Source organism: Balaenoptera musculus, chromosome 11, assembly GCF_009873245.2.
Source record: "Balaenoptera musculus isolate JJ_BM4_2016_0621 chromosome 11, mBalMus1.pri.v3, whole genome shotgun sequence".
In the NCBI taxonomy this organism is placed as follows: domain Eukaryota; kingdom Metazoa; phylum Chordata; class Mammalia; order Artiodactyla; family Balaenopteridae; genus Balaenoptera; species Balaenoptera musculus.
In genome coordinates, this window is record NC_045795.1 from 8552820 (window position 1) to 8566580 (window position 13761).

The 13761-nt window shown below is 43.0% G+C and overlaps 1 protein-coding gene across 1 annotated transcript in view; it reads right to left on the reverse strand.

The window, feature by feature from the left end:
• The window catches only part of LOC118904508 (androgen dependent TFPI regulating protein), a 92401-nt gene that overhangs the window by 53557 nt on the left and 25083 nt on the right, over window positions 1-13761 (reverse strand). Inside the window, exons 6-7 of the mRNA XM_036870718.1 lie at window positions 9731-9865; window positions 8087-8188 (exon numbers count right to left, since the gene is read on the reverse strand). Of these exons, the coding sequence (XP_036726613.1) occupies window positions 8087-8188; window positions 9731-9865 (237 nt within the window). The remainder of the gene's footprint in view (window positions 1-8086; window positions 8189-9730; window positions 9866-13761) is intronic.

Consider the following 13761-nt stretch of genomic DNA (forward strand, 5'->3'; position numbering starts at 1 on the left):
TGCCGTGGCTTCTCTTGTTGCGGAGCACAGGCTCTAGGCACGCGGGCTTCAGTAGTTACAGCACGCGGCTCCAGTAGTTACAGCACGCGGGCTCACTAGTTGTGGCGCACGGGCTTAGTTGCTCCGCGGCATGTGGGATCTTCCCAGACCGGGGCTCGAACCCGTGTCCCCTGCATTAGCAGGCGGATTCCTAACCACTACGCCACCAGGGAAGCCCTAGATAGCTGATTCTTTGAGTGAATACATGGAGCGTGCACCAACATGCCTATAGATTTTAGTATTAATGGAGATGCTCTTTAGTGGCATCTGGGCCCTTTTATCAGACCACTGTTAAAAGACTGCAAGTATACACTCAGTGTAGAATCACTGAGCGTAAAAGCAGGGTCTCCACTTTGAAACCTTTTGCTCACACTCTCACAGACTCTGGCAGTTGCCCCTGTCTCACATGGCTCAACATGCATGAACTCCCTAGAGAAAGAGCTCATTCTTGTTCCCATGTTCTCACTCTTCTTTAGCTTTGCTCTAATTATAAACTTTTAGAGAAAACAAATGAGTCTAGTGAATACATGAAGGTGATAGAAAAAGGATGAAGCTGGTAAGTGAGTAAGGCTGGTGGTAGGTTGGAAGAGTTGTTGAGATTTAGGAAGCAGTTGGGAATGCAGGCACCTATATATTAATGAATGTGCCCATTGGATTGAGAGGAATGAAAGGCAGGGCTGAGAATTCAAAACTTAGGACGTGAGCATGTGAGAGCTAGGAATCCATGTGATGGGTGTATAATATGTGGGCAAGTGGAATAAAGCAGACTAGATAACGCCCTACAGAAATCATCTACTGGCTGATAATCCAAGGACCTGGAGGTGAGAGTAAGATTAGAGGACTTGGAAAAGCTCAATTCCCAATTAGGCACAAGTGGTTGCTCTGTAGGCAGAGAAGATAAAGAGACCAGGGAAAAAGATGTGGAGGCTGGTTGAGAGCCTGTCAGCAGCTCCCTGTTCAAGGACAGGACTCCGCAGCTGTCAGAGTGTCTGCCTGTGGGGTTACGAAGTAACTAGAAGCACGAAGGGGGCTTTTCTGTGCTGGCTCCCTAATCAGGAAGGGGATGTCCATTCAAATGTGTGGAGAAGGCTCTCACACCCTCCATCAGGCTGCTCGTGGGCATTTTCACTTCTGCTCTGAGATCATGGGACTTTTGCCCTCTCCTACCCACTTAGATTTTATTTCTTTTGGTATTTCAGAGAGGTTTAGGATCTTCTGTTGTGAGTTTCTCCATCTTGGTTATTCTCCAGCATAAAGTTATTCTTCCTGTTGGTCATATTACCCGTGGTTGCCATGGAAGTGGAGACTAATTACATCACACAGGAGGGGAGACCTGCTAGCGAACCCTCAAGGACACCGAATGATTTCAATTATTCAAATTCCCAGTAACTTCTTAGAAGACATGTAGAGGTTTTGATCATTAAAAACCTTTGACTTTGATTTTGAAATTGGGATGTATTTTCTACTGGTATTCTTCTATTTCAAAAGCAGCCCATTGATAGAGCATCACTGGATAATGGAATTGTAAAAGCAAGCTACTCTTCAGCACACACTGGAAATTCTCAGAACTGGGATTTTTTTTTAAAAAGATATACTTCCACCATTCTGGTTTCTGCTCTCAAGAGATGAAGAAAGCAGGCACTGTGATTGCTTGGTTCTAGTTATATAAAACCTTCAGTGGACTGGTGATCCTTTGGCAGTTCATTATCAGAATCTCCTGTGTTTACCTTAAGGCTTCCTGAGGGGCAAGATGGCTTTACTGTCCTTACCCAGCTAACTCTGCTTCCTCATCCCAGCTTAGCTTCTGATTTCACTGCGGAGCTTTAAGCATTCATTTAACTCAGTGTTTCTCCAGTGCCACCAGAGAGTCTAACCTACCTTAGATTAGGAAGCGAATGGAATGAATAAAGTGTTTTAAAACAAGAGGCCAACTTTTTATAACACTGTAGTGATTAAACCTGAAAAAAAATCCAAGTAAATTTCAGGGTTTGGTAAATGATTCTATCTTCATTCTTGCTCAGAGCTTTAGAACAATTCTCTGAGAAAGGATCTTTCCTGTGGTACACCATCGGCTTAACTAGTGCAACTCTTCCCTCTCCAGAGTCACATGACAAGTTTTTTCCCAGCACCATTTTCTGGTCATTGTTGGCAGTCATAGTTTCTCTTTCTGATGTGGACTTGGTCTAGAGTAGAAAATGGCCAGAGAAGATTTTAGAATTTAATGGTACAACAGATTTGAAGGAGGAAGAGACCATGAATCAAAGAAGGCAGACAGACTGTAGGTGGAAGAGGGAAGGAAACAGATTCTCCTCTAGAGCTTCCAGAAGGAATGCTGCTCTGCTGACACCTTGATTTTATCCCGTAAGACCCATTTTGAACTTCTGACGTCTACAACTGTAAAATAATTTGTATTGCTTTAAGCCATTTAAGTTTGCATTAATTTGTTACAGTAGTAGCAGGCAACTAATACGTACAGCACTACCAAGGCTCTCCCCTCCCCCCAATCAAACTGCTCTTGTACAAGTCACCAGAGAGTTCATTACTGCAAATCCACTGATCATCTTACAGTGTCGTTCTTACTTGACCTCTCAGCAGCTTTTGACATAGAAGACTTCCTCTTGAAACATTTTTATACTTGACTTCCAGGAGACTAAACTGCACTGGATTTCCTCCTCACTCACTGGCATCTCCTTTTCAATCTCCTTTGTTGAATTCTCCTGTTTTTCCTCCCAAGTACTGAAAGTTGGAATGTTCTAAGGCTTAGTCCTGGGATATCTTCTCTAACCATACTTACTCCCTAGGTGATCTTATTTAACTTTAAAAACAATCTTTATAATGAAGACAGCCAAATTTATGTCACCAGCCCAGAAATCTCCCCTAGGCTTGTATGTCCAGCTGCCTATTCTGCATCTAAAGTTTGTTGTCTAATTGGCACCTCAAACATGTCCAGACAAAACAATTTCCTTCTCCACAATCCTTGCACCTCCCCTACCATCTCTATCCATACCTCCCCTGTGTCTTAAGCTGATAATCTTATCTCCCTTTTTTTTCTTGCCAGATGTTCAGTAAATCCTGATGGCTCTATATTCCAGATCTACACTGAACACAAGCGCAGCATGTCTGCGGACTTAGACCAAGGCTCCAGAGGATCTCACTTACCACCCTGTGAGTGACATGGGCCGGGACGCTGCTGTATCAGCAGAACGTACTCTGGCTGTTGTCTTGTATCATATGGAAACAGAAGTAGATGGGAGGTGGAGTTCCCCATAGGAACTGTGACCAGGAGCCTCTTCCTTTTCAGGCATGGACTTTCTGGGGAATAATACTGGAGGGGCGAGGGGCTGTTTTTAACTGTGGCAGATGTTCTGCCAGAGTTCCTTCAGAACGCAGCCTCTACTTACAGCAAGTTAAAAGGCTGGGTGGGAGTATGTATATAGATAAAACTATAATTTAAGCTTCTTGAGGTTAGGAATCATATCTCAAATTTCTGTTGTCACCCCATGAATAATTCTTGATTTTGTATTAGAACTCATCTGGGGGCCCAGTTTTCAAGTATATGTTCAGTTATGTCAGGAGATTTTAACCTGCGGTCCATAAATGGAATTTTGAGGGTCTATGAACCTTCTAAGATTGTACACAAAATTTTATGGTTATTTGTGCTTTCCTTGGGAAAGTGTTCATAGATTTCCTCAGATTCACAAAGGGTTCTGTTTCCTAAAGGCTGAAAACCACTGAGCTATCCAGAGATATCTAGACTGTGGGTCCTCTCTGCCCAGAAGCACTGGGGGAAAGAACCAAGGAGGCATGGGCGAGGGGTTTGTAATGTTGAGGACAAAGAGCGGCCATTTGATGCTGATGTCCCCACAGGTGACCTTCTGTACTCATTAGGACTCACCTACCTCTACCTAGCAGCCCGACAGTTTCACACCAAGCTTACGGGTGGGAGAGAAAAATCTGAGACTGGGCCTGAATTTAGTGATGGACAACATCTGGCATACTGTGAGTGAGGAAGAAACTGGAAGGTTTAGAGTTTCACTCCCTTGACATTTTGACTCCCCAGCAAGCCCCCAGAGAGGGCTAAAAGGCCTTCCAGGTTGTCCGGTCATGACCCACGTGCCTGTCACAGCCAGGCTGGGACACAAGGGGCATAGCAGCCCTCCTGTCTATGTCATTCACTTGGCAATAATAGCATACCGCTGCATGACACCACCTATGTCAATGTCTTATATTAGTATTAACTGTTATTTTTATTATTTCAACTTTGTGTGTGTATACTAGGCTCAACCACATTTAAGGGTGCTAGAAGTCAAAACCCTTGTCAAATATCCATCCTGGTGTTACCCTTATAGTTGGTACTTAATAATTATTTTTTTCAAGTGAATAAATGACAACACATTAAATAACTAGGTAGCTGGTATTTGCTCCAACATTAAATAACTAGGTAGCTGGTATTTGCTCCAATTTAAAGAGCCAAGATAAGGCCTGTCTCTTAAGAGCAGATTGTTTTGAAATCTCCATTAATATAAATGAAGCCTTTCCAGTTCTAAAACTCTGTGATCATGGATTGAGAGTCTTACATGATAATAACTATTTATGCAGTCCTTGGTAGTTTATAAGGTGCTTGTATGCACATGCTCAATAATCGTGTACTGATTTCAAATGTAGAGGGCCTCTAAGGGGGTTCTCTGATCTTTTACCTCTCCTTTAGGGAAACCTGAATGGTTTAGGTTGATTTCCGGAGAAATAAGTTCCCCAGCTCCCTTCAGGGTAGGATCTGAGCGTTTCTTCAGTTACTGAGTCCTCTTCCTGCTGTTTGAATCTATCTGTTCTGGTTCTGTCTTTAGTAGTCATTTAGATAATGCCTGAGGAGTTAATGTTTTCCTGGCAAAACCTGGAGGAGTACTTTGCTATTCTTTCCCTTCTTTCTTGAAGACTGGAGAACAGCTTAGCAATAAAACAGTCCGGTTGATCTACTTTAAATAAGGCAGGCTGCCCACGGTTGATGCAGATATTACACTGATGTTACTGTTTGGTTTGAATATATAACAAGGATAGAAAAATGTCCATTAGAGATGATAGTCAGCTTTGAATGATCTACTGCAATGGCAAGTCTATAATGAGCTAGAAGGGTTGGGCTGGGAGGAGCCCAAAGGCTTGATGAATCATGAAGGTTTTAGAACTACACTGTGTCAAAGGGGAGAGTGGTGTTTCTTAATTTGACAAATTCTACTCATAAAACCCAGGGCAGCAACGCAAATGGCAACAGGGAGAATATTCCAAAGCTAAGGCTAGAATAGTAAACATAAAGACTGTTGTGAAATGAAAGAACCTTCAGGAAAGCGTGACACTGGCTTTGTACAGCAGTAATTCTTATATTGTGGAAGACAAAAAGGAGCAATACAGGAAGTGATTCCTTTTAAGATCAGGCCCAGCCCCACATGGAAGCAACTAGTACCAGTGACCTCCCATCCTCACTTTGGCTGCCACAGTGGTGGTTTCTGGGTATTTACTCATTTGAGTTGTCGTGGAAGGACACTGTTAAAATGCAGAAAGTGTCAACAAATTAACCCAGTAACAGCCATTTCCATATTCTTTTATACTAGTATTTAAAAAGTTAGCAGAGAGCCTTCCTTGAGGTAATAGACCAGGAGTATTTGATAGTGAGGACAGAAAATGTCCAGAGTAAGGGACACAGTTTGGGGGAGAGGGATGAGATGCAGTCACGAGCACACTGGATTTGGAGCAGACACCACAAGGAAGCATGGACGTCTGGGGATGACCCCATTAGGAGCACCCAATGCTGCTTTTGCTGATGCCAACATTTTCACTAGAAATGGCTCTGTTGGGAGTTTCTCCAATTAAATTAACAGAATCACAGAAGAGTCTGTGTCTGACCCAAGGCAGGTTGCCTCTTCTTTTCTCTTTTTCACTGTCGTTCCACCTTTTTTGACCCTAGCCCCTTCTCCCTAAGGGATTCAGTTTACTTGATTGACCAAAAGGCAAAGAGCAGAGTCAAAAGAAACCCCCAGGTTGTGAAGGCACACGAATATTTTATGTTCTCTGTTGTATATTATCTGCCTTGCTAATTAACTGATGGATATGACATACATTATCAAGCTATCTGCTTCCAAAATTACCAAAAATCCATATGGCTGTTTAGCAAGGTCACAAATGCTGGGCACCACCATCACAACTATTTGGAAGAAATCTAACCTTACTTCCATGTGGAAAATGGTACCCCAAAGAGGTAGGAAGCTTGTAATAGTTGTAGGAAAACTACTAGCTGAGGTAACAAAACCTTGAAAAGGTATTTGATATATGTGTTTGGCTCCAAATAAAAGACACTTTCAATACTCTGCCTTTTTATTTTAGTAACATCTAGCTCAGTCCGTTGTCCCAAATCGCTTCATTTTCTTAAGTAGAGTTTTGGCTTATTAGCATACAGATGGGGATTTTGGATTTTTTTAAGTGAGAATTCTCACTTTGCTTTGTTAATCAAGCAAAGTGACATCCTTTTTGATTGCCTGGTGAATTATGAAACTAGATTGAACCACAAGTTCTGCACTTACTATAGTACAAGGCAAGGAAGAGTGAATTATGAGCTCAGTGGCCCCAGGCAAATCACTTAACCTTTCTGAGTTTTTATTTTTTTAACTTGGAAAAATTCAGGATTGTAATTGTTATCTAAAGAAAGTTGTATGAATTAAATGGGCTCCTATTTGAGGAACATACTTAATATAGTCTAAGTGCCATAAAAAGCCACAATATTCCCTGTGTAGGGGTTTCAGATTAATGTTAATGGGAAACTGGGAAGATGAGGAGGTGATCTGACAAAAAGAAGCTGGTAGGACGGGTCTCTGGGAGGTGGGACTTATTAAATATATAGTTTTTGGTCCTGAACTCTAAATGAGATCGGAACTTGTATACCTTAGTTAATTAGTTAGTATCTCACTGAGCACCTATTTAAAGTAAAAGTATGTTTTTCTGAGGGGTGGGGGGCAGGGCACATGGTGGACTGAGCTGCTTTCCCAGATTGGTAATCATGTGAGTTTTAAGACAGTGGAAAAGTTGGAGGTAGAAGTAAGTCTGTGAACCTGAGGAGCCTTGATATGCTACTACTCCCTGGTGACTTCCCCCTGGTTTTTAAATGTCATTTGCTTCACAGACTCTCAGACCTCCTTCTGAACTCCTGACTAATGTGGAAATACATTTGTAAATATTGAGAAGCGGAGCGAGTACTTTGAATGATTACTTTGTGCATGTGGTGCTGATGACTCAGACCTCCTCCTTCATCCAAGACCTGGACAGTCCTGCTCCAGCTCTGCTTTCCAGGCCACTGTCACTGGTATTGAGATACAGTGCCCTGAATAACTCAGAACAGGTTCTGGTTACTCTTCAGCCCCTCAGAAATAAATACATGAATAAAAACCCAAGTGGGAAACAGAAATATGTAAATCATTTGTGATAAATAGTCCTGATCAAGTGTTACGTAAGAAACTGCTTCTGAGCCGTGAGTTATTCTTTGGACATTTGGGTGGATTTTTTTGAGGTATAATTGACACATATAGCATATTAGTTTCAGGTGTACAACATAATGATTTGATATTTGTATGTATTGCGAAATGTTCACCACCACAAGTCTAGTTAACATCCAGGATGGATTATTTTTAAAGCTTGCTTGATTCCATTCCTAGATAGGAATTCATTACATGTTACTTGCTGAAGTTACTTCTCTTTCAGGACTGCAGACTCCAAGAGTTTGCTTGCCCTTATGGTTTCACGTCTTTTCAATAACTTCATAAGCAACTTGGCAAAGAGTCTTGCCTGGACATCCCATCTGCTCTCCGTATCTCCAATTACAGCACCACTTTTTGTTCATTTCGTATTCTCAATGTGTTCTTTAAATAAATAGTGACGGGATGAAGAGGGAGGAGTGAACGGGATTTTGGGGGTTGAGGAGAAGTTTGGAAACATAAATAAGGCACTTGGAGTTCTCAGAACAGAGGCTATTGCCGTTCTGTATTTACTAAATTTTCCTTTTACTCACCATTGCATGATTCAACCACACTGGAAAGATACCATCTAGGGCCTTAGGGTAAACGAGTTCTCGATCATAGAGAAAGAGGATCCAGAATGACAAAAATACAAACTGGAAAATAGAACACAAAAATAGTATCATTAGGTTTATTTTCAATCAGTGCTTCCTAAGATAATCAAGGAAACATAGCAAAATAAAAATAGATAACCAGTTTTAAAGATACAGTCCTATATATACATAATGAAATACTAAATGAAGGAAAAAAATATTTATTGTAGAATTACGATACCCAGTCTCTGGGGATTTCAGAGAGTTAGGGATCAATTATTTGTCATTGTGGCAGGCAGAGAGGACGTAGATAAATAGGATTCACAGACCATTTCATTTTAACCAATGACTTCTCTCTTCTCTGAGCTTTACCAGGAGTGCTGAGAGCAGCCACATGGAATGGCTTGAGTCTTCCACTTGCTTTGCCCACCCTCTAAATAGGCATGGCAAGGGGAAGCAGGAAGGCTGGGGCGAGGAGAGGTGACAAGCTCCCAGGGTAATTCACAAGCTAGTTAACGGAGAGTTGGATCTCTTTATTGCTCAGAACTTTGGATTGATCCCCATCCTCTTGTACCCCTTGGCTATCTTTTCAAAGTGTCTGTCTTCCTTGCTACAAAATCAATGTAGAGATGGAAAAACATAACTATTAATCTTCCGATCATCTTCTTACATTCGAAAGGCTCAATTTCTAAGTCTTAAAAAATGAATAAACTCCATTGATACAAAAAAACTTAGCCTTTAGAAGATTTATGGGGGTGGAGGAGGAGGTGTCCTGCAAAGTAAAACTGGAATGCCAGTACTCACTCCGTTATCTGAGAACTCATTAGTGTTTGGAGAGTTCCATTTTGGATTTAAGTTTGAGGTCTCAATACTATAGGAAGCGGAATGATGGTGGGTAGAAAGAGGTAATCATTTCTAATTATAGGCCCTGCTGGGCAGTCCGTGTGCCTGGTCTCAGTTTGTTTCCATTCTAACTAATGAATGAAAACATGAGCAATGTTGTAGAAATGTGGACAGTATCAGCAACAAGCCGACTGTCCCTTGCATATATATGTCTTGCTTCTTCCCAATGTCCATTCATTCAACAGAATGCATGAGTCACCCACCATGTGTCCCACACCAGGTATTTCAAACAGCCTGTCTCTCTCTCCTCAATTTCAAAGTGTCAACTTTGAAAGTTTTCATACCTTTTTTTTTTAATGGTTTCCACTTGCAGAAGTAACAAATGCTTATTGCAGCAAGTGAAACAAGGTGTCTGAAAGGGAAATTAGTCATCTCCCTCCTCCACACCCTCCATTCCCATCACCCTGATGGAACCAAGGTTATCGCAGTTGTATTTTGGTTAAGAAAGGTCCTTCAGACTTCCCTGTTAGACAGTAATAAGGATCTTGTATCAGACGTTCACAAAGATACAAAAGCTAATGATAAATCTTGTCAGTTAATGTGCCTTATTTCCTGAAGACACTGGGCAGTGCTATGCAGTCCTCAGGCCTTTTATGCAAATGCAGTTGCCCTGGATAACAATAATGGGCTCCTTGCTGCCCAGGAGAAGTGTCAGTCCATATGACATGTGTATTATATTACCTGCACATCTTTGTAACTTACTGCAGATATCGGAAAAGCCAGTGTGGTGAAAAGCAGGTCTCTGAAGGCAGTTATGAACTTAATGTCTTTTTGCCCTTTAGCTCTTTTCAGCACATCTTCCAGGCAGGCCACCCCGTAGAAAATGACCTGCAAGAACTAAATTCATTACAACAAATGAGGACCTTTTCATTTCCTTTAATTAATACATTCTTCACTGATGTGAAGTGCCATCCCTCTGGGAGCAGTGTTGATTTGAGAAGGAGGGGCTGCTGGCTGTTTCGGTTGGGAGCCAATTCGAAGGTTGGTCTTGCAACTTGCTGGGCCCTGACCTTGATCACTAAAACCGACTGTGTAAAGTTGTTTAGGGGATAATGATGTGTACAGTATTTAGCATAATGGACTTGAGCTAAAATGGAAACAGAATAGAGTCAGCTTAAAAGGAGAATGTAATGAGATAGATACCTTGGCTGCACAGAGGTGGGAAAAACCAAGTAAACAGCACAAGGGCAGAGCACCAGACACAATGGTAGATATATTCTGGCCTCTACCTAGGAAGAAAAAAATTTTTAAATGCCTAGTGTTGCAATCTCATTAGAGAAGCCAGAATCAGGGTCAAGAGCACCATGCAGGAGCTCTGTGCTCTCCTGAGGGTGACCCACAAAATGGCATCTTGCCTATCTGAGGGAGAAGCCAGAGGAGAAGGCCCCTGAAGCCCTTACAGAGACAGTCTGTGTGAGGGAGTGACTTAAATCCACAGGGCTATAGAGCAAACCGTGGGCTCAGGTGCATCTCTAGGTACCTGAGGGCCTTGAAGGAAAAAAAAGAAGCAGGGCCTTTTTCAAGGACGTAAGATCACAATCAGAACAGACTTTGTCCATTCTTACAGTTTTCCACAAACCCACGGCTTCTAATTTAAGGGCCACAGTAGTACAGAGTTGGAGTTTGTTTTGAGTTATTGCTTCAGAATCAATCCTGTTCCTTGAAAGCTCTGATTGGTACAAAAGCAACAGCCTGGACTCTGCTCTGAGCCCGAGTCAGACAAGTTCTGGAACCTGGGCATCTGGACTAATGATGAACCAAGTCGGCTTTGGGGGAACAAGCTCTGAGCTCTGAACCCTAGGAAACCTCTAGCAGAGTTGGCCTCCTGCCACTGCTCAGGCTGAAGGGTGGGCAGGAGAGGACACAGAGGTGGATGAGGCCGGCGATGTCCCCACCGGGGTCCTCAGACCAGCAGTACCGGCATCACCCCAAAGCCTGTTAGAAATGCAGGACCTCAGCCCCACCCCAGACTATGGAATCAGAATCTCTGCGAATGGGGCCCAGGAATTTGTTTTTCAGTAAACTCCCAGGTGCTCTGTGTATATGCTAAAGTTCTAGAACCACTGGATTAGACATAAATTTATCACTTAAAAATCTTACTGACTACTCAAAACTATAATAGCTGACTTTTTTTTTTTTTTGTAATAGCTGACTTTTATTGATTTCTTGTTATGTGCTGGGCACTGATCTAAGCTTTTAATTTCTTATAACAACCTTATGAGGTAAGTCCTATTATTCCTTCCCCACTTCCCATTTTACAGATGAGGAAACTGAGGCACAGAGAGATAAACAAACTTGTCTAAAGTCTGATGGTTGATAAATATCAAGGCCAGGATTTGAAACCCAAAGTCTGCTTCTTGAGCCAGACTTTAAAAAAACCACACACACCATGTGATGTGTCAGGTTTCTAAGAATAAGGATAAAGCACTGTGGGAGTTCAGAAAAAGAGACCGTTATCTCCAGGTGGGAGAATTAAAAATGACTTCAAAAAATACAGATGCCTGATCCTCACCCCCAAAGATTCTAATTTAATTTAATGAGTCTGAGGGTGCAGCCTAGGCTTCAGGATCTTAAAACATTCTCCCAGGTGATTGTAATCAGGGCAGCCAAGGTTGAGAACCACTTGCCTAGAGGAACTTCCATTTGGAAATGCAGACCTAGTAGTCTCCAGGGAGGCGGGGCTGCAGAGATGAGCATGCATGGTGAGATGAGGGTTCTAAAGAGAGGACGAAGGGAAGAGGAGAGAGAAGTGGGAAGCAAATGCTGAGGAAATGCCCTCCTCTAAGGGACAGAAGGGCTAAGGGGGAAGCAAAGTAGCAAAGAATGATCAGATGGTAGAAAATCAGGAATGTGCAAGAACCCCATGGCCCTGAGAGAGGAGGAAGCTTCAAGCCAGAAGGGGCCATTCCAGGGAGGGTGGGCTACAGTTTTAAATGCCATGAAGAGGCTGCCACCCCAATATGCGTCATTTACTTTTGCCGTTCAGCCCTGAGCGCTGCAGAATTGGAGTGCAGCCTCTGCACTGGATGCTAGGAGAAGTCTCCTTCTCTTCCCTTCTTCCCCAGCAGCTCTCAGCTCACCCCTGAGGCCATAGCAGGCAGCTGCTGGAGTTAGGAAAGGCAGACGAGGGGCCTGGGCCCCGGTGAGGAGGCCTGCACCGGTCTATCAACACGGCAATTAATCCACACAGCAATTAATCTCGCACTGAGCGCTGAGCGCCTGCCAGGTTTTCCCTCCTTGGGGAGAGGCCGCCTCCACCCAGCATGTGAAGTCCATGTGACCACTTTCCTTAGCGAGAGCTTCCTAGCATCAGCATGAGTCAAGCTCGTCCTGACTTTCTCTTGCCTTTCCCAGTCGCAGAATGTGGAAATTGGACTGGGGAAAGAACACATTACTCAGAGCCTCCGTGGCGTCTCCTTCACCGATAAAAATTTGCTCCACACCACAAACTTGCCAATCACTTCTCCCCCTCTACCCTCAGCTCACACGTTATTTCCCAGGCATATGTCACTTTGGAGAGATGCCAGCTGTGTGCATGAGGCAGCCTTGTCTGCACTGATCTTAATCCACGTTGACGTGCCATCATCTGTATCAACAAGGAATATTTATGAGCCCCTACATAGGAGCCCAGGGGGGAGGCGCTAGGGTGTTGCCAAAAGAAATAAATAGGCAAGAACTAGGGCACAGAGGATCCACACAGCAGAGCTGGAGAGCAAGGAGAGGGAGGTGGCATCGGCTTACTCAATGGGGAGGCTTCCTGGAGGGCCTCAAGGACAGGTTTGCATCAGCTCACAAAACCAGACGCTGGTCTGCTCATTCTGTAAGGACAGTACACTGGAATGTTTGTAAGACATTCGCAGAAAGAATAGTCGAGGGGGAAAATGGCAGCTGTTAGGGACTGAATTGTATCCCCCCAAAATTCATATTTGAAGTTATAACCCTCAGTACCTCAGGAAGTGGCTGTATTTGGAGACAGGATCTTTAAAGAGGTGATTAAGTTAAAACGAGGACAGTAGGGTGGGCCCTAATCCAGTAGGACTGGTGTCCTTATAAGAAGAGGAGATCAGGACCCAGACCCACACAGAGGGTAGACCACGTGAAGACACAGGGAGAAGGCAGCCATCCACAAGCCAAGGAGAGAGCCTTGTAGAAACCAACCCTGCTAACACCACCTTGATCTTGGACTGCTGGCCTCTAGAACTCTGAGGAAGTTTCTGTTGTGTAAGCTCCCCAGTCTGTGGTAGGTTTTTATGGCAGCCCCAGCAAACTAATACAGTAGCATTCAAAGAAGATAGCAACAACTGGCCTTCTTTTACGACTCTTACAGCAAAATTACTGTTGTTTACATTTCTCAACTGTTTGGGCTGCTCAGAAAAGCAGAGTTAATGGTATCTTCTTGGTCAGGGTTTACTTCAGAGTTGCTGCTGTCTGATTTATCTTTTTTCTACCAGTTCTTCCCTAATTCCATTTGTTCTTTTGTGCCTTCTTCTGAAATACTGCTGATCTAAGTTTGTTAGCTGTCTTCCATTTTTGTTGCTAGCTGACAAACTTACCACCTGGGAGAGCTTAATTTACATTTTTTTATAACTAGTGCAATTTGAGAAACCATAGCTAAAGGATGTTTCGTTTTTACATTCATGTGTCTTCACAAAATTCACAAAAATCTTGAAAACACAGAAGCTTAACCTTTCTAAGTCGTCAAGTTTATTTTCCTTGCTTTAAGCCAGAACCCT